At 48.3% G+C, this 18,629-nt stretch overlaps 2 protein-coding genes and 1 long non-coding RNA gene across 8 annotated transcripts in view; 2 read left to right on the forward strand and 1 right to left on the reverse strand.

Annotated features, from left to right (window-relative positions):
- LOC143820532 (uncharacterized) overlaps positions 1–18,467 on the forward strand; it is a 35,913-nt gene extending 17,446 nt beyond the window's left edge. For 2 of the 6 annotated variants that reach the window (XR_013225397.1, XR_013225392.1), the window contains one exon: positions 5,551–6,955. This is a non-coding gene — a long non-coding RNA (uncharacterized LOC143820532). Of the gene's footprint in view, positions 1–5,550; positions 6,956–11,931; positions 12,390–12,837; positions 12,913–18,368 lie in introns of those variants that run through there. The other 4 variants (XR_013225393.1, XR_013225394.1, XR_013225396.1 and 1 more) reach the window with 4 other exon arrangements.
- Positions 1,160–4,983, forward strand: LOC143820322 (7-alpha-hydroxycholest-4-en-3-one 12-alpha-hydroxylase-like). The gene is made up of 2 exons (XM_077302963.1): positions 1,160–1,208; positions 2,317–4,983. The coding sequence occupies exon 2, from the start codon at positions 2,951–2,953 to the stop codon at positions 4,490–4,492; it is 1,542 nt and encodes a 513-aa protein (XP_077159078.1). The 5' UTR covers positions 1,160–1,208; positions 2,317–2,950; the 3' UTR covers positions 4,493–4,983.
- Positions 14,507–16,027, reverse strand: LOC143820564 (7-alpha-hydroxycholest-4-en-3-one 12-alpha-hydroxylase-like). Its single transcript, XM_077303542.1, has one exon. The coding sequence runs from the start codon at positions 16,025–16,027 to the stop codon at positions 14,507–14,509; it is 1,521 nt and encodes a 506-aa protein (XP_077159657.1).
- Positions 18,468–18,629: the final 162 nt, after the last annotated feature.

The following is an 18,629-nucleotide window of genomic DNA, read 5'->3' on the forward strand; positions in this document are numbered from 1 at the left end:
TGATGGTTTTATTTAGGAAAGTGAAGGTTCATTGCCTTTAAGAAATCTCAAACATTTCATTTTCATGTCACCAACGCTTGCCCTTTTCCATTTCTGTCTTACTGAAGATCGGGTTGAGTGTCTGTGCATGGGAGATGGCAGACTTTCCTGGACGGATTTCTTTTTTCAAATGAAGATTTGAGTTCCACTCAACACGAGGAAATGTGGGCAGCAAAAGGCCTAATGCTTATTCCATCCCCATAGTCATGATAATAGCAATAATAGTAGGATTAATAGTACTTAGAATCATAGACTCATGGAATCCTAGAGTGGGAAGGGGCCAGACAGGCCATCCAGTCCCACCCCCTGCTCAAAGCAGAATCAGCCTCAAGCACCCAGGAGAAAGATCTGTCCAGCTGCTGCTTAAAGACTGCAAGTGTGGGGCAACTCCCCACCTCCTGAGGCAGCCCATTCCACTGCTGAACCAGACTCATAGAAAGGGGCCATCCAGGCCATCTAGTCCCACCCCCTGCTCAGTGCAAGATCAGCCTCAAGCATCCAGGAGAAGGATCTGTCCAGCCACTGCTTCTGTGGTGGAGCTCACCACCTCCTGAGGCAGCCCATTCCTCTGCCTAATTAGGTCAAGCTGAGAGAATTCAAAGAGAACTGGCATTGGCTCAAAGTCACCCATCAGCCCTCACATGTCTCAAAGCAGGTGACAATTGCCTTCCTTTCCTCTTCTTGCAACAGACACCCTGTGAGGTAGGTGCAGCTGAGAGAGCTCTGAGAGAACTGCGACTGCCCCAGGGTCACCCAGCAGGCTGCATGTGGAGGAGGAGTGGGGAATCAACCCCGGTTCTCCATATAGAAACCACCACTCATATAGGCCTAGGGATCAGTTGTAATTCTTTCGCATTCAGGCCCCGCCTGGAGGCCGTCAGCCCTAACCAGCATTCAAAACTCCTCACCTAACTGTGAATTCCACTATAAGCTGGTAAAGATCAAGCCGCTTTGGACAAAGAAACTGACCAGCTGTCATGGGTCATTTTCTCTCAACTTCTTTGAGCATTGAAATCAGTGTTGACTGAATCAAATTATACTCAGTTGGGGACACCATGAGAACTTGCCAAGTATCTGAATTTGGGGCAGACAGCAGACCCTGATGACCCCGACGGATTAACGTCATGCTGGCACGCCGGGTGACATTCCAGACGCCTTCCGGCTTTGGGGTAAGCTCGCGTCTAGCACGCTAATCTTTTAATTAACAGATTGTGGCACTGCGTGAGAACGATAACTGAACCTTCCTTGCTTTCGCTGACGGAGATTGGCCTAGGATATGATAACAGTCATGTCATTTCCCCCCTCCCCTCCCCGTTCTTCTCTTCCTCGCTTGATAATCCTGTTCTTTTCGCTATCCAAGGATAGCTTGTCTAACTTTAGCAGAAACTGCTCAATGGTGCCCCCATCCAGTGGTCCCCAGGGCACATGCCATGCGCGCTGTACCCTAGAATCAATTCTGGCCACAGTGCATGCACAAACCTGCCCTCCCCCAACATTTGTGATCCAATTTAGGACCGTTTTGAGTCCAAAGTAAAAACAATACTTTTATCAGCTATTCGGGAATGCCCCTTAAAACTAGAAATCAAATTTCAGAGGGTCTGCACATCCCTAAAAATGACACCTAAGAGGCCGTGAAATGAGGAAGGCTCAGTTCTGGGCTAGTTCTTCGGCAGGGGCATCCCTCCTTTAGTTGTTCAGAGAGCCACAGTTAAAGAAGAAGAGCTGGGAGGGTTATACCCCGCTTTTCACTCCTCGAAGAAGTCTCAAAGTGGCTGACAAACAACTTTCCCTTCCTCTCTCAACAACCGACACTCTGTGAAATAGGTGAGGCTGAGAGAGCTCTGACAAAACTGCTCTGTGAGAACTGCCTGTGGAGGAATGGGGAATCCAGCCCCGTTCTCCAGATTAGAGGCCACCCCTCCTTTTAAAATGTTTTTCCCTACCTGAAACATCAGCCAAGCCTCCACCATATTTAAGATCTGTACCACCGGGCAATTATAGGCAGTTTTGAACTAATTTGACTGTAGAATGTTTTACCATAGCAATTATTTTTGTTACTGCTTTTATATTTTATGTCTGTTGTTGGCAACCCAGAGCCTTGGGGGAAGAACAGGCTGAATTTTTTTATTATTATTGTTATTGTTGTTGTTGTTGTTGTTGTTGTTGTTGTTGTTGTTGTTGTTGTTATTATTATTATTATTATTATTATTATTATTATTATTGCCTGAAGGAGACCCAAAGCCACTTACAAACACCTTTCACTTCCTCTTTCCACAGCAGACAGCTTGTGGGGTAGGTAGGGCTGAGAGAGCTCAATGAGAACTGCTCTACAAGAACAGCTCTAAGAGAACTGGGACTGGCCCAAGGTCACCCAACAGGCGGCATGTGGCAAAGGAGTGGGGAATCAATGCCAGTTCTCCAGATTAGAGCTCACTGCTCTTAACCGCCACATCGCGCGTGCTGAGAATTTATTCAGCCAGCTTCTGGAAAAAGACTCCCTGGCTCCAGGATTCCTCCCTTCAATATTGAGCAAATATTTCCAGGACAGGTTCTGACAGGAGAATGCGGCCATCGGGAAACACTGAGGACTTGGCAGCAAGAGGCATTTGACGGAGATCTTCTGTAAACCGGACCTGAAATCTCCCGGGGAGAACGCTCCTTCCAAAGACTCTCCTGCTTTATTTACAACCCATAAAGATGGACAAAGGAGAACACGATAATTGTGTAGGAGGTGCAGGTAAACACTGGAATGCTATTGACTCAAGAGACGGGAAAACCACAGCTGCCTCTGGCAGGCCAGACGTTGAATTAGGCAGTCCCACCCTGATCTGCCCTCTGATTGGGCGCCTTATAAGTCGAGCTGTGGATCTTTTCTCCCTTTGGCTGAACTTCTCCGCTCTGAGCACCAGGGATGCATTTCTGGGAGTCCGTGCTCTGCGCTCTCCTGGCGACCTCCTTTTCTGTGCTGCTGGGAGGACTCTACCTGGCGGGCAGCTTCCGCAAGAGGAGGGCCAAGGAGCCGCCCTTGGACAAAGGGCTCATTCCGTGGCTGGGGCACGGGATCAGCTTCAAGAAGAACCCCGTGGAGTTCTTGGAAAGGATGCAGAAGAAACACGGGGACATTTTCACCGTGTTAGTCGGGGGCAATTTCCTCAATTTCATTATGGACCCTCACACCTACGGGACGGTCATCAAGGAATCCAAGGAAAAGCTGGATTTCGATACCTTCGCCTCCATGGTCGTTTATAACGTCTTTGGTTTCCACCCGAGCAAATCCCACCATAAGATTGTACAAGACGTGAGCAAGAAGTATCTCAGGAACAAGAGTCTTGCGGAGTTGAACCAGCGGATGATGGAGAACTTGCAGAGGGTGATGCTCAAGGACCTGGGCTCAGGCCGCGGAGAAAGACCCTGGCAGCAGGAGGGCGTCCTTCACTTCAGCTACAGATCCATGTTCCAAGCTGCCTTTCTGACCTTGTTTGGAACCGACCCCCAGAAAAATGGAGGTGGCACAGAAGCATCTAAGGACCACGGAGCCCCCCAATATGACAAGTGGTGCGAAGATTTCCAGAAATTTGACAGCTACATGCCCCAAATGGTCATGGGCATGCTGGATCCAGTGGGCAAGGAGGAGACGGAGAGGTTGAGGAACTTCTTCTGGGACATGCTGTCTGTCAGAAAGGTTCTGCAGAAGGACGGAACCAGCAACTGGGTGGCGGAGCAAGACCAACTGATGGCCGAGGCTGGGATGACCGAGAAGTTACGGACTCAGTTCCTCTTTCTCCTCTTCTGGGCCTCACAATCCAACACTGGACCAGCGACCTTCTGGGTTTTCGTGCACCTCCTGAAACACCCGGAAGCGATGAAGGCAGTGAAGGAAGAGGTGGACCGAGTCCTGAAGGAGACTAACCAGGCCGTCACGGAGGGCGGCCCCTTGATCAGCATCTCCTTTGAAACAGTGAAGACCCCTCTGCTGGACAGCGCCGTGCAGGAGAGTCTCCGCCTGAACGTGAGCCCCTTCCTGTTCAGGAGCATCATGGAAGACCTGGAGCTCTCCATGGCGGACGGGAGAGAATACAGCCTCCGGAAGGGAGACCAGCTCATCCTCTTCCCCTTTGTGGGCCTCCAGATGGATCCGGAAATCTACCCGGACCCAAAGACTTTCAAGCACGATCGGTTTGTGAACCCAGATGGCACCAAAAAGGAATTTTATAAGAACGGGGAAAGGCTGAAGTATTACAGCATGCCTTGGGGGGCCGGACCGTCCATGTGCCCCGGACGGTTCTTTGCCGTCAGCGAAATGAAGCTGTTTGTGATCTTGATGGTCACCTACTTTGAGATGGAACTGGTTAATAAGGAAGAGGAGGTGCCCCCGGTGGATCCCGGCCGCTACGGGATCGGAACGACACACCCTTCCCGTGATATCCAGTTTAGGTACCGACTGAGAATCTGAGCCGTTTATTTTGTAGCCAAGTGGTGTATTAGCACACAGTTATTTATTCTAGGGAGAAATCGGTAAGAGGGCAGGACGTGTTCAGGGCATGTTCAGGACCTGCAGTTGCAAAAAAATATCCCGAGTCGCCGGAGAACAGACATGATCTTCTGCTGCTGGCCAAGAGGAAGAACTGGGGTAGCATGAAAAGATTTAACTGCCATGTGTAGCGTTTGTATCCATTGTCTTCTCCATCAGCTTCCAATGTCCTCAATGAAAGGGTCAGCTGCTTCTGAAACCGTTGTGAAGTACAGACCCAACCTGTCACCGCACGTCTCCCTTGTCAAATGCCAAGTCACTAATAATGCTGCAAGAACCTTGACTCTCTGACTCTGTTTTATTCCTGTACAAAGGGGTCCTCCCCTTCTTTTTGCAATTAATCATTCTTAGTAGTGGCTTCCTAGCAGTTTTGCACCCTCTGTTCGGGTGGTTAAATTTTACTGAACTGAATTTAGCCACGATCGCGGAAGAGGGGGCTGTGTTTTGTTTTCAGGTGTCCGTCTGGTGGAAATTTCAGGAAGCGCTGAGCAAGCGGAGAGAGGAAACGCCTACCCAATGTTCTGTTTTCCTTTTGTAGCGAACAAAATGCTTTTTTCGGACAAGGTGTTGCTCGCTTAAGGCCTGAGAATGTCTAAGGATGTGGTGCTTTTCCTGTCGGCAAAATTGAAACACGCGGGGAAGCATTCTTTTGTCATGAGTGAAACTGCTGAACACTGGCCTTTCTTTCTTTCTTTCTTTCTTTCTTTCTTTCTTTCTTTCTTTCTTTCTTTCTTTCTTTCTTTCTTTCTTTCTTTCTTTCTTTCTTTCTTTCTTTCTTTCTTTCTTTCTTTCTTTCTTTCTTTCTTTCGTACTAAATTGGGGGGGGGTGGAGTGGCACGTACTTGTTGGGGGCCTCTCCATTCCCCCTCCCCAACTATTTCCTCTGTCCCTTGCCTGAAATAGCTGCTGCCTCTTTCTTGCGTCCTTCTCTCTGCCCCACCCAACAGCCCCTCTTCCTTTATTTGTCGCTCTGCTTTCAGCTTTCACTCCAACCTTCTCTCTGGGAAAAACTGGCAGAGATGGGCCATGCCAACTGCTATGCTGCTCTGGGACCACCTGGGCAGTGCCAGCCAGACTGACCCACCTGCAGGTGAGCAACCTGCAGCAATCTGCGGGGGGATGGGACCTCACTTCCCCCTGTGTTCCCCTCCTCCAAATATTTCATCTTTTCCCTCCTCCTGGCAGCCACCATAGCATCAATGTCCCCCTGATTCCGTCTCTCTAGTAACAACCTGCTTTTCATCTATTCCGTGTCTTCAGTTGTATTTATTATTTGTTTGCTTCATTTATTCTCCATTTTCTCCACAATGGGGCCCCCAAACCAGCTCATGTCATTCTCTCCCCCCCCCCTCATTTTCTCCTCACAACAACCTGGTCAGGTAGGTCAGGCTGAGAATGGGAAACTGCCTGACAGTGACCTTTCCAAACCTGGGTCTCTCAGATCCTAATACTCCACCCTGTCTTTTGTGAGGTATTTACAAGTCACGGGTGACTCGTTGCCTGGTTGTTCTTGCAAAGCCTGGTTCTGATGAGTCAACGGGCCAAAACAGACCTAGAAAGCATCCTGCCCCCTCTCCCTGCCTTTTTACTGATGGAAACCAAGGCTTGAAGGCTGACAACACTGTGGGGGCATTCAATTCTTAAAGCTACGGGTGCTCCTTTGATTGTTTGTTTGTTTGTTTTTTAAGATTTCAGATTTTTCTGCAAATCTGGAGCTTTTCTCGAATTGGAAAAAAAAGATCTCTCCTGTCAGTGTGTGATCTGAGTCTGTGGGTTTGAGTATACACAGTTGGTTAGATCCTGTGATGGAATTCTTTGGTTTGCAGTGACAAGGTATTTAGAGTTTCAAATCCCCTGAATATGCCAATCAATGAAGTTTCAGGTGCCAAGTTATAAAAGGAAGCGTTGTGTGTTGTTGAAGCCGCAAAATAGGTTTAGATCTGATAGCAAATTAAGTGGTGAAGATATTTCACACATGCATCCCTGAGATCCAGTTCAAAAACCAAACCAAAACAGCAAAGACTGTTTTTGCCTCCACAGGCTCAAATTTCCAGAAACGGATGGTCCGTTTGTGGTCTGATGTCCGGAACCCCCTTTTCTCCCCGCCCTCCAGCTCTCCTTGCCAGAAAATCTGTCTACTGACGTGTGAATGTGGCATTTCCTTTGTGTCCAACATCCTTTAAATCCTTCTTAATGTCAGTGAGATGCTAATCATGTAAATGTCAAGGTTTCCTGGGAGAGTCCTGTTTGCCGCCAGACAATCCCCAGTGGAAATGCCCATTAACCTGCTTCCCTTCGCTGGGTAGCCTGCTTATGGATCCTCAGCTTCCAGCGCTTGATTCTTTGCAAATGCTGATCTTAGCTTAGCTCACTCCAATGGAAAGATGGCTGTTCACCTAAATCAGGGGTAGTCAAACTGCGGCCCTCCAGATGTCCATGGACTACAATTCCCATGAGCCCCTGCCAGCGAACGCGTTCGCTGGCAGGGGCTCATGGGAATTGTAGTCCATGGACATCTGGAGGGCCGCAGTTTGACTACCCCTGACCTAAAAGCTTCTATTTGGGTTTCTTGATGATCTAGAAAAGAGGAGAGAGAAATGTTTTGTTTACACCATGGCATCGTGGTTAAGAGCGGTGGATTCTTTGCTGGAGAACTGGGTTTGATTCCCCTCTCCTCCACACACAGCTGGGTGACCTTGGGTTAGTCACAGTCCTGTTAGAGCTGTTCTCACAGAGCAGTCCTGTCAAAACTCTCTCAGCCTCCCCTCCCTGCCAGGGTGCCTGTTGTGGGGAGAGGAAGGGAAGGCGATTGTAGGCCGCTTTGAGACTCCTTCAGGCAGTGAAAAGCAGGGTATAAAAACCAACTCTTCCTCTACTATGGCTTTCTTTATACCTCACTTTCCCCCTCCCAATTGATGATATCGTTTCCTGTCTACCGGAATTGGCAGGATATAAATCAAATAAAAAATAATACTCACAACAACCTGTGAGGGATGTTGTTTTATTTTCTTTAAAACGTTTTTAGACCACGTTTTCATCCAAGTTAGGGTCTCCGAGGTGAACAATGCAACATCAGTTCAAAATAAACATCTATACAATAATTTAAAGAGAGCCTCTTGTGGCGCAGAGTGGTAAGGCAGCCGTCTGAAAGCTTTGCCCATGAGGTTGGGAGTTCGATCCCAGCAGCCGGCTCAAGGTTGACTCAGCCTTCCATCCTTCCGAGGTCGGTAAAATGAGTACCCAGCTTGCTGCTGGGGGGTAAACGGTCATGACTGGGGAAGGCACTGGCAAACCACCCCGTATTGAGTCTGCCATGAAAACGCTAGAGGGCATCACCCCAAGGGTCAGACATGACTCGGTGCTTGCACAGGGGATACCTTTACCTTTAAGGCAAACAGGCATGAAAACAATAGAGGATCCCTGATGGATCAGACCAATAGCCTGTCAAATCTGGCATGCTGTCTCCCACAGTTCTTTTGGAGAGCCAGCCACCGGGCATAGAGGCCAAGGCCTTCCCGGGATACCAGCATCAGAAGAGCCCTGCAGGCTCTGACCAGGGGTCCATGTAGGACAGCTTCCTGTCTCCTGCAGTAGCCAACCAGTTCCCCTGGACAGCTAACAGAGAACACAGTTCTCCTGATGTTGCCTCTTGGCTCTGGGGTTCAGAGGCTGCCTCTGAATGTGAAGGTTCCCCCTCAGTCACCAGGGCTAGGAGCCCTAGATAGGCCTCTCCTCCATGAATCTCCCTCATCCCCTTTTCAAGTTGTTTATTCCTGCAGCCATCAGGACATCCTCCGGCAGCAAATTCCACATTTCAATCACTCTCTGTGTAAAGTAGTATTTCCTGTTGTCCATCCTGAACCTACTGCCCATCAGCTTGGATGCCCTCAAGGTCTAGCCCAGCCCTTTTCAACCTTTCTGCTGTTGAGAAACCCCTGAAACATTCTTCAGCAGGGATGGGCAAACTGTGGCGAATGCTGGCAGGGGCTCATGGGAATTGTAGACTTCTGGAGGGCCACAGTTTGCCCACCTCTGTGCTTCAGGCTTCAAGAAATCCTGGCACTGATTTATATTTATATTTATATTTATATTTATATTTATATTTATATTTATATTTATATTTATATTTATATTTATATTTATATTTATATTTATATTTATATTTATATTTATATTTATATTTATATTTATATTTATATTTATATTTATATTTATATTTATATTTATATTTATATTTATATTTATATTTATATTTATATTTATATCGTGAATACAATAAAATCCCGTAAAAACCCATTAAAACATAGCTAAAACACAATATCAAGATGGTGATATCAAAATATATAACCCACTCCCCTCCCCCCGTTCAGCAGGGGTCTATCACTCTCTACCTGGGAGCAAGGGACTTGTATATAAATAAAGAATTAACTCCCACTCAATCTGTGAAACCCTTCCAGGGGTGTCGTGAAACCCTGGTTGAGAACGCCCGGTTTATCCTCTTGGGGAGACGAAAAAAGAAGAAGGATTAACAAGAATCGCGGAAGGAAAGCCAAACAAAACACAGAGGTTTTCACCAGCTGGGATGAAGGGGACCTTCGAATCTCCCTGGGGTCAGAATTCGATAATTTTGGTTTCAAGACCATGAAGGCCCTTTCTTGGGTTGCTGCTCCATGTGACCCCACCCAGTGTCATGGGATGGCTTGAGAGCTAACAGTGGGCCCACTTGCAATGGCAGCTTCTGTGAAGGAGAGGGGAGCATGGAGGAATCAGCTGTGGGATCAGCTCCCTCCTACCCCTCCTCCCCAGCTTTTCCTGCTGCCCTCCTCCTCAGCTTGTCCCTCAGAGTTCACTGTTCCTACATGCTTGCGAGGAAGAATTTGATGTTTCTGCTGCTGCTTTCAGAGCCTCAGTTGCAGCACGTACTAAAGTTGCAGCGGGACGTACTAAAACAAAGGCCAGAATTACTCACTGGGAACAATGGGAGAGGGAGAGTTGCCAGGTCCCTCTTGGCAACCAACTAGGGATCAGGGGGAATTTAGCAGCAGGGAGGCCCAGCTGATGTGAAACGATATGTCTACATCACTGCTCACATGGCCGGGAAGTGGCCTCATCCCCTCCAGGATGTTGGGGTAACATTTCTGGTATTTGGGCAAAAACTCTATGATAAATTTGGCTTCTACCATAGAGATTCTGCAGAAATACCAGTGTTGCCCTGACCACCCAGGTGTGATGACATCACTTACAGGTCATGTGGGCGGTGATGTTAACTTGTCCCTGCATTTCCGTCTTTTGGAGGGTAAGTTCCACTCCACCAGCCAGGTGATCAATGGCAGGGAGATGGGGTCTGGCAGTGGGAGACCCCTTCCTCCATCATGGGGGAGGGGGGCTCTGGCAACCTTATCCTATATAGAGACTTGCAGACGCACTGAATGTAATGGCAGCCAGGAATGGCAATTGCCTTGCAGGGGCTCCATTGAAATACATTACAGCGCCAAAAAGTGGCAAAATGAATGTAAAACGAAGGGCTCTGGCCCCAGTGGACTCTGCCTCCAATGACAGCCCCCAGAGTGGGAGGAGGAGCCTGGGGTGGGGCAGAAGTGCCATCTGATGGAGAGGCTGATTCTGTGAAGGTCCGAGGGGGTGAAGAAGAAGAAGAAGAAGAAGAAGAAGAAGAAGAAGAAGAAGAAGAAGAAGAAGAAGAAGAAGAAGAAGAAGAAGAAGAAGAAGAAGAAGAAGAAGAAGAAGAAGAAGAAGAAGAAGAAGAAGAAGAAGAAGAAGAAGAAGAAGAAGAAGAAGAAGAAGAAGAAGAAGAAGAAGAAGAAGAAGAAGAAGAAGAAGAAGAAGAAGAAGAAGAAGAAGAAGAAGAAGAAGAAGAAGAGTTGGTTCTTATATGCCGCTTTTCTCTACCCGAAGGAGCCTCAAAGCGGCTTACATTTGCCTTCCCTTTCCTCTCCCCACAACAGACACCCTGTGGGGTGGGTGAGGCTGAGAGAGCCCTGATATCACTGCTCGGTCAGAAGAGTTTTATCAGTGCCGTGGCGAGCCCAAGGTCACCCAGCTGGCTGCATGTGGGGGAGTACAGAATCGAACCTGGCATGCCAGATTAAAAGTCTGCACTCCTAACCACTACACCAAACTGGCTCTCTTGAGCAGGGGGTTGGACTAGATGACCCAGGAGGTCCCTTCCAACTCTATGATTCTATGACTCTATGACTGAATGAGGAGGGATTTGGGCTGGAAAGCCCCCTGCCTGTTCCCAAACGTCTTCCAAACCTTCTTTCCATCACGAGTTCACAACAGCGGCAAAATTAGAGCCGGAGACGTTCCTGGTTAGTAGCAGAGGCTTTTATCTCACATTCTAAGGTTGCAAATGGAAGGCGACAGTGTGCGATATTCTTTCTCTTGTGCCATCTGGGAAGCACGAGGAGTGGCATCTCCCCGAAAGCCGAGCCTGCAAGGGAGATCCTTTCACGTGATAATTAGACGAAGGCGCTCACGCAGATCTGCGGCTGACCGTCCCGATAGCAGGGCGAGAAGCTGGCTTACACAATCCCTCTCGCAGCTGCGTGATGCCATTCTGGCTAGAACCCAGGACTCTCCAGCAACTCAGAGAAAGACTCCCGCAGGTGCATGCCCAATTATCCAAGGGCACATTCAAAGGGATTGCTGCTAGGGTTCCTGCCCATGCACGCCTGGGTCCCCCCCTCCCAACAAAACATTTAGAATCATCGACTCATAGAGTTGGAAGGGACCTCCTGGGTCATCTAGTCCAACCCCCCTGCATCTAGTCCAATCCCTAACGGGTTGTGAGTGTGCTGCATTACACAGGGGGTACAGGGGTAGTCAACCTGTGGTCCTCCAGATGTTCATAGACTACAATTCCCATGACCCCCTGCCAGCGTTTGCCCCTTCCAACTCTATGGTTCTATGATTCTATGATTCTATGATTCTATACCCCTGGACTAGATGACCCAGGAGGTCCCTTCCAACTCTATGATTCCATAATTCTAACGCTATCGCTCACCCACTGTCACCTGCCACCCCCTTGAGCCTTCACAGAATCAGCCTCTCCATCAGAAGGCTCTCCAGCCTCTGCTTAAAAATGTCCAAACAAAATGATTGTCTCATAGGACACAGGACAATCAATCCCAGGGGATTATTACGAAGAAGTGGTAAGTGAGAAAAAGGCCAGAGAAGCGGCATTGAGGACCCCCCCCTCCCCACAAGACGCTTCCTCATTCGTTGAGGCTCGCAAGAGCTGTCCGATGAGAACTACATTGGGATGGGAAACCTTATGCCACCCGCCCTGCAACCCTGATCTCTTTCCCCCTTTGGACTTCTTTCTGTTTCCAAAACTCAAGGAACACTTGAAAGGAACCAGTCTGAGTCCCTCGAGGATGCCGAAACTACGATTTTGATGGGGTATAAACTGCTCTGATTTCTCCGGGGAAAGCTTAGAGAGACGGAAAAACTGCCTCCAGGATATAGAGATCTAGCTGGAAGCTATGTCAAGACACAACAGCTTTACATGTTGATACTTCAGGTGAATAAAGGTGGCTACGATTTTGTAGCAATGATCTCGTAAATCATTATACAACTCAATATGGCATGGTTGTTATGAGCACCTGGCTCTAATCTGGGTAGCCAGGCATGATTCCCCACTCCTTCATACACAGCCAGCTGGGTCAGCTTGGGAAACAAATCTCTCAGAGCTCTCCCAGCCCCACCTATTTCACGATGTGCCTGTTGTGGGGAGAGCCAGGACGATACAGCAAGAGCAGTGAGATCTAATCTGGAGAACTGGGTTTGATTCCTCACTCCCCGCAAGAAACTGGCTGGGTGACCTTGGGCCAGTCGCAGTTCTCTCAAAGCTTCCTCAGCCCCACCTGCCCCACAAGGTGTCTGTTGTGGGAAAGAAAGGAGGCTGTAAGTCACTTTGAGACTCCTTAAGGTAGAGAAAATCAGAGTATAAAAACCAACCAACCAATGATCTTCTTAATCATTGTAGGCATGAGCTATCATATGTAAAATCAAGGATTCCTCAGCCATTCCAGGCGTTAACCAGATTAGTGAAATAGAACAAGCTGCTGGTTACAGCTCTTGTCTCTGCAGTTTCTTCGATTTCATTTCAATCTGTTATTCCATTTCACTTACTGCATCTCTATTATTTTTATTTTATTTCTGTTTAGTCTGCCTTTCTCCTTGGGAATCCAAGTGAATTACACAGAAGTCGGTCCCTGCTAATTTTTTTTCTTTCATAATTGCAGATATAAACCTCTTCCTAGTGAGGATCCACAGCCTGCATTTTACAGTGTGGAATAAAAACATGTCAGTCCTCCAGAGGCCACCAGACTTATCTTTATACAAAAAACACGTCTTTTATACTCCTCTTTTATACAACGTAGTACTGCTTTAGAAGCACTGCAGGGACATCTACACTCATGTCCCTCAGGTATACAAGGACAACACCAAATAAGTCCTTAAAGCAGGGGTAGTCAAGCTGCGGCCCTCCAGATGTCCATGGACTACAATTCCCATGAGCCCCTGCCAGCATTCGCTGGCAGGGGCTCATGGGAATTGTAGTCCATGGACACCTGGAGGGCCGCAGTTTGACTACCCCTAGTCTCAGCACCTTGAACCTGATCCGGAACTCTACTGGTAGCTAATGTTGCTGTCGGAGGGCGGCCCTCCATGGGGTCCTCGTAAGGACCTGAGCAGCAGCGTTCCTTATGCACACGCAGGAGCTGTCCCAGTAACAAAACAATACATTCCAAGCATTCCGAACAAGGATCACAGATGAATTCCAAAAACGTTGTTAAATATTGCCCTCTGGCGGTGAAAGAGCAAGTTCCGTGTTCATACATGCCCTTCTGGCCTTTGCCCGTGATCTTTGTGTCTGCAAATCGACCGATGTGATAGAAGAACAAGGGAATTCATTGACGGAGGATCATTTTACTCGCGAGCTCAATATCTGGGAGGCTGAGTTAAAGGTAAAGGTCTCCCCCGTGCAAGCACCGAGTCATGTCTGACCCTTGGGGTGACGCCCTCCAGCGTTTTCATGGCAGACTCAATACGGGGTGGTTTGCCAGTGCCTTCCCCAGTCATGACCGTTTACCCCCCAGCGAGAGCAAGCTGGGTACTCATTTTACCGACCTCGGAAGGATGGAAGGCTGAGTCAACCTTGAGCCGGCTGCTGGGATCGAACTCCCAGCCTCATGGGCAGACAGCTTCAGATTGCATGTCTGCTGCCTTACCACTCTGCACCACAAGAGGCTCTAAGGAGACTGAGTTACAATGACCCTAAACAATTTAGAACTATCTATAGTCCACTTCCAACCTAATGGCAGAGGTCCAGTAAGGCCCCAATAAGGCCTTCTTTACCACCACATCACCCTGCCTTCTCATATTGAGCTTACAGTCCACAAGTACCCCCAAGTTCTCGTTCACACACAGAAGCGTGCCTCCCTCTCAGGTAACCATCCAGGTTGCCGGATTTTGTGCCGCTGCCATTAAAATGTGTAGTTCTTCAGTAAGATAATTTTCAAGTTTATTACTCATTCACAAATATTGACACGTTTTAACTGTATTGCGTTTCCCAGGTTATATTTACGTGGTTCAATTTCCCCCCCCCCCCCCCCACTATGTGCAATCTGGTCTGAAGGATGAGAACAATACATGGTACTTACTTCCCACCTAATTCTTCAACTTGTCTAACAACCTTGCCTGAAATACAGCATCACACAGGCTGTTTCCTCTGCTCTACGGCAGGTGAAAGGTTACATTCGCAAGCAGCATCTCTTTCTACAGAAAGAGAGATCAGACCAAACGTCGGTTTTCAATAACTGCATCAACAATTAGAAGGTTGTAATCTTTTCCTTCAACACGACTCCATCATTAGAACTGAACAGAATCCCAAACTGAGAGCTAATACACAACTTAGATTCTCAGTCGGTACCTAAACTGGATATCACGGGAAGGGTGTGTCGTTCCGATCCCGTAGCGGCCGGGATCCACCGGGGGTACCTCCTCTTCCTTATTAACCAGTTCCATCTCAAAGTAGGTGACCATCAAGATCACAAACAGCTTCATTTCGCTGATGGCAAAGAACCGTCCGGGGCACATGGACGGTCCGGCCCCCCAAGGCATGCTGTAATACTTCAGCCTTTCCCCGTTCTTATAAAATTCCTTTTTGGTGCCATCTGGGTTCACAAACCGATCGTGCTTGAAAGTCTTCGGGTCCGGGTAGATTTCCGGATCCATCTGGAGGCCCACAAAGGGGAAGAGGATGAGCTGGTCTCCCTTCCGGAGGCTGTATTGTCTCCCGTCTGCCATGGTGAGCTCCAGGTCTTCCATGATGCTCCTGAACAGGAAGGGGCTCACGTTCAGGCGGAGACTCTCCTGCACGGCGCTGTCCAGCAGAGGGGTCTTCACTGTTTCAAAGGAGATGCTGATCAAGGGGCCGCCCTCCGTGATGGCCTGGTTAGTCTCCTTCAGGACTCGGTCCACCTCTTCCTTCACCGCCTTCATCGCTTCTGGGTGTTTCAGGAGATGCATGAAAACCCAGAAGGTAGCCGGTCCAGTGTTGGATTGTGAGGCCCACAACAATCCGAACATTAACTTTGCCCGCATCTTTTCATTCATATCCATCTGTTGGATGATCTCCGCTACCCAGTTGCTGACATTCTCCTTATATGCAGACAGCACATCCCAGAAGAAGTTTCTCAACCTCTCCGTCTCCTCCTTGCCCACTGGATCCAGCATGCCCATGACCATTTGGGGAAAGTAGCTGTCAAATTTCTGGAAATCTTCACACCACTTGTCATATTGGGGGGCTCCGTGGTCCTTAGATGCTTCTGTGCCACCTCCATTTTTCTGGGGATCGGTTCCAAACAAGGTCAGAAAGGCAGCTTGGAACATGGATCTGTAGCTGAAGTGAAGGACGCCCTCCTGCCGCCAGGGTCTTTCTCCGCGGCCTGAGCCCAGGTCCCTGAGCATCACCCTCTGCAAGTTCTCCATCATCCGCTGGTTCAACTCCGCAAGACTCTTGTTCCTGAGATACTTCTTGCTCACGTCTTGTACAATCTTATGGTGGGATTTGCTCGGGTGGAAACCAAAGGCATTATAAACGACCATGGAGGCGAAGGTATCGAAATCCAGCTTTTCCTTGGATTCCTTGATGATCGTCCCGTAGGTGTGAGGGTCCATAATGAAATTGAGGAAATTGCCTCCGACTAACACGGTGAAAATGTCCCCGTGTTTCTTCTGCATCCTTTCCAAGAACTCCACGGGGTTCTTTTTGAAGCTGATCCCGTGCCCCAACCATGGAATGAGCCCTTTGTCCAAGGGCGGCTCCTTGGCCCTCCTCTTGCGGAAGCTGCCGGCCAGGTAGAGTCCTCCCAGCAGCACAGAAAAGAAGGTCGCCAGGAGAGCGCAGAGCACGGACTCCCAGAAATGCATCCCTGGTGCTCTTGAAGGGAATGATTTAGTCCATGTGGGAAAACAATCCACAGGTCAACATATAAAGCATCCAATAAGCAGGCAGATCTGGGTGGGGCTTCCTAATTTCACATCTGGCCTCCTGAAGTAGCTGTGATTTTCTTTTCCCGAAATCCTTTCAGATTATGACATCGCTACTGAGTCAACTGGGAAATGACACACTTGACTGCACGTTGGATGGATCTTCCTCTTTTTCAGTGTAAGTATCCCCTGCTGGCCATCTGATTAGTGGCAGAGACCCAGCTTGGTGTAGTGGTGAGGAGTGTAGAATTCTAATCTGGATTTGATTCTGCGCTCCCCCACATGCAGCCAGCTGGGTGATCTTGGGCTTGCTACAGCACTGATAAAGCTGTTCTGACCGAGCAGGAATATCAGGGCTCTCTCAGCCTCACCCACCCCACAGGGTGTCTGTTGTAGGGAGGGGAAAGGGAAGGCGACTGTAAGCTGCTTTGAGACTCCTTCGGGTAGAGAAAAGCAGCATATAAGAACCAACTCTTCTATTTGGAACAGAGGACCCCTCCCACCACCGGAAAACCCTACATTCTGTCATTCTTCCTTATTTTATTAGTAAGCTCGGCACTCCTGGACATTTTGCAGATAATAATTTCAATTGAAACTCTTTGCTGTAGCTGGACCGTTACAGTCAAAAAATCACACCCTGCCCATCGAGGGCTGGTTGCTCGGAGGAATGAAGGCTGTTTTATGATATTGTGCTTGATTCTGTTTTATACAGACCTATGCGACCACATCCCGAAACATCCTTTTTCAATGGTTCTTTGGAAGTTGCCACCCAACTGGACTTACGTATCAGTTTCATTGAATATTGTGTATTTTGCTGTTTTATGATGTTATTGATGTTTACGGGCTGAATGTTGAACACCAAACTAACATGTTCAAGAGGGTGGTATAAAAATAGACAAAATAAATAAATAAATAAATAAGATAAAGTGGGTTTGGTCTCAGCACAGAGCAGTGGTTCCCCACCTTCCTCATGCCGCAACCCTTTAGTACAGTTCCTCCTGTCGTGGTGACCCCCAACCATAAAATGATGCCAGTGTCCTTTCACAGAAATTAAACCGAAACTGGCCAATGGCTTGAAGATCCATGGTTCATGATCATATATCAGTTGGAGTCCATGGACCCAAAGGGGTCCCAACCCCCAAGTGGAGAACCACTGGCACAGAGGCAGTCTGTGGATGTTCAGATGCTTCGTTTCCTTTGGTGTCGTTGACTGTGTGTTTCTCATGGCAAGTGTGACGACAGGAAACAACAACCTGAATTTCCTCCATCTAGAACAGGGGTAGTCAAACTGCGGCCCTCCAGATGTCCATGGACTACAATTCCCAGGAGCCCCCTGCCAGCGAATGCTGGCAGGGGGCTCCTGGCAATTGTAGTCCATGGACATCTGGAGGGCCGCAGTTTGACTACCCCTGATCTAGAAAAATGGCCTGTTAATCGGAAAACGGAACTGGTGTCACACAATGGGCAGGGCTGTGCTTCAGCGAGGAAGTCCAACAGACATCAACTTACGTTTCTGATACAGCCCAAAATCCCATTTGCCTTTTTAGCCACGGAGTCACATTGTTGACTCATGCTCACTGCCCTGGTGAGAGGTCATTTCTACTTTACGACTTAGAGCAGGTGGAGAAGTGGTTTCGTGAGGACTGATTTCAATAGCAACCATGTGTTTACCTGTTCTAGCACTCAATCTAGCCCCAAGGGTCATGAGTTATGTGGGGCTGACCTGCGGAAGCTCATTCCTCGCATCGCCATCTGGTTCCACCCAGCCTTTGATCCTATGAGCAATTTACCCAGAAGCAAACATATTGCCTCTCTGGGGCAGCGATCTCAAAACCATCACTACCCCAGTTACATCCCTCCCTTTAGGCACGGCCTTAGGATTTAGTATTCAGAGAGCCAATCAAAAGCCGGATGGGCATAAGGATGATGGAATTTAGCTTTATAAGTGCAAGTTGGAAATGGCTTGGCGGAACCTAACAACATCAAGAACAAAGTTTGTGTCATTTCAGATGCTTTAGGATGCTCTGGGCTGATCCTGTGTTGAGCAGGGGTTGGACTAGATGGCCTGCATGGCCCCTTCCAACTCTGATTCTGTGATTCTATGGGCTGATCCTGTGTTGAGCAGGGGTTGGACTAGATGGCCTGCATGGCCCCTTCCAACTTTATGATTCTATGATTCAGATGTTTGGTTTGCAGTCCAGGAGCACCTTCTGGAACAGGTTTTCCAGAGTATATAATTATTATTATTATTATTTAATTTGTATACTGCTCTCCCGCGCAGGCTCAGCTGTTGAGAGTCTAAACTCTCTTCTGGAGAAACTATCTGATGAATGGAGCCTTGATGCTGGAACTTTTCTTGCTCTTTGAGTCACTACTGGACCACAGGTGCAACTAAGAAAGGTATGCCAGCGTAGGTTTTTGTAAATCATGGTTACTTGGTCCGGCGTATGAAGTGTGTCTCCAGAAGGCAGGTGCCTTAAGCCTTAAGGTAGGTTGACTACCCCTGGCTTAAGCTACGAAAGAGAAAGAAGTGGGAAATGTG

Source organism: Paroedura picta, chromosome 11, assembly GCF_049243985.1.
Source record: "Paroedura picta isolate Pp20150507F chromosome 11, Ppicta_v3.0, whole genome shotgun sequence".
NCBI lineage: Eukaryota > Metazoa > Chordata > Lepidosauria > Squamata > Gekkonidae > Paroedura > Paroedura picta.

Excerpts from the sequence above, each read along its gene's own strand:
- LOC143820322 (XM_077302963.1), top strand. The coding sequence starts at position 2,951 with ATGCATTTCTGGGAGTCCGTGCTCTGCGCTCTCCTGGCGACCTCCTTT.
- LOC143820564 (XM_077303542.1), bottom strand. The coding sequence starts at position 16,027 with ATGCATTTCTGGGAGTCCGTGCTCTGCGCTCTCCTGGCGACCTTCTTT.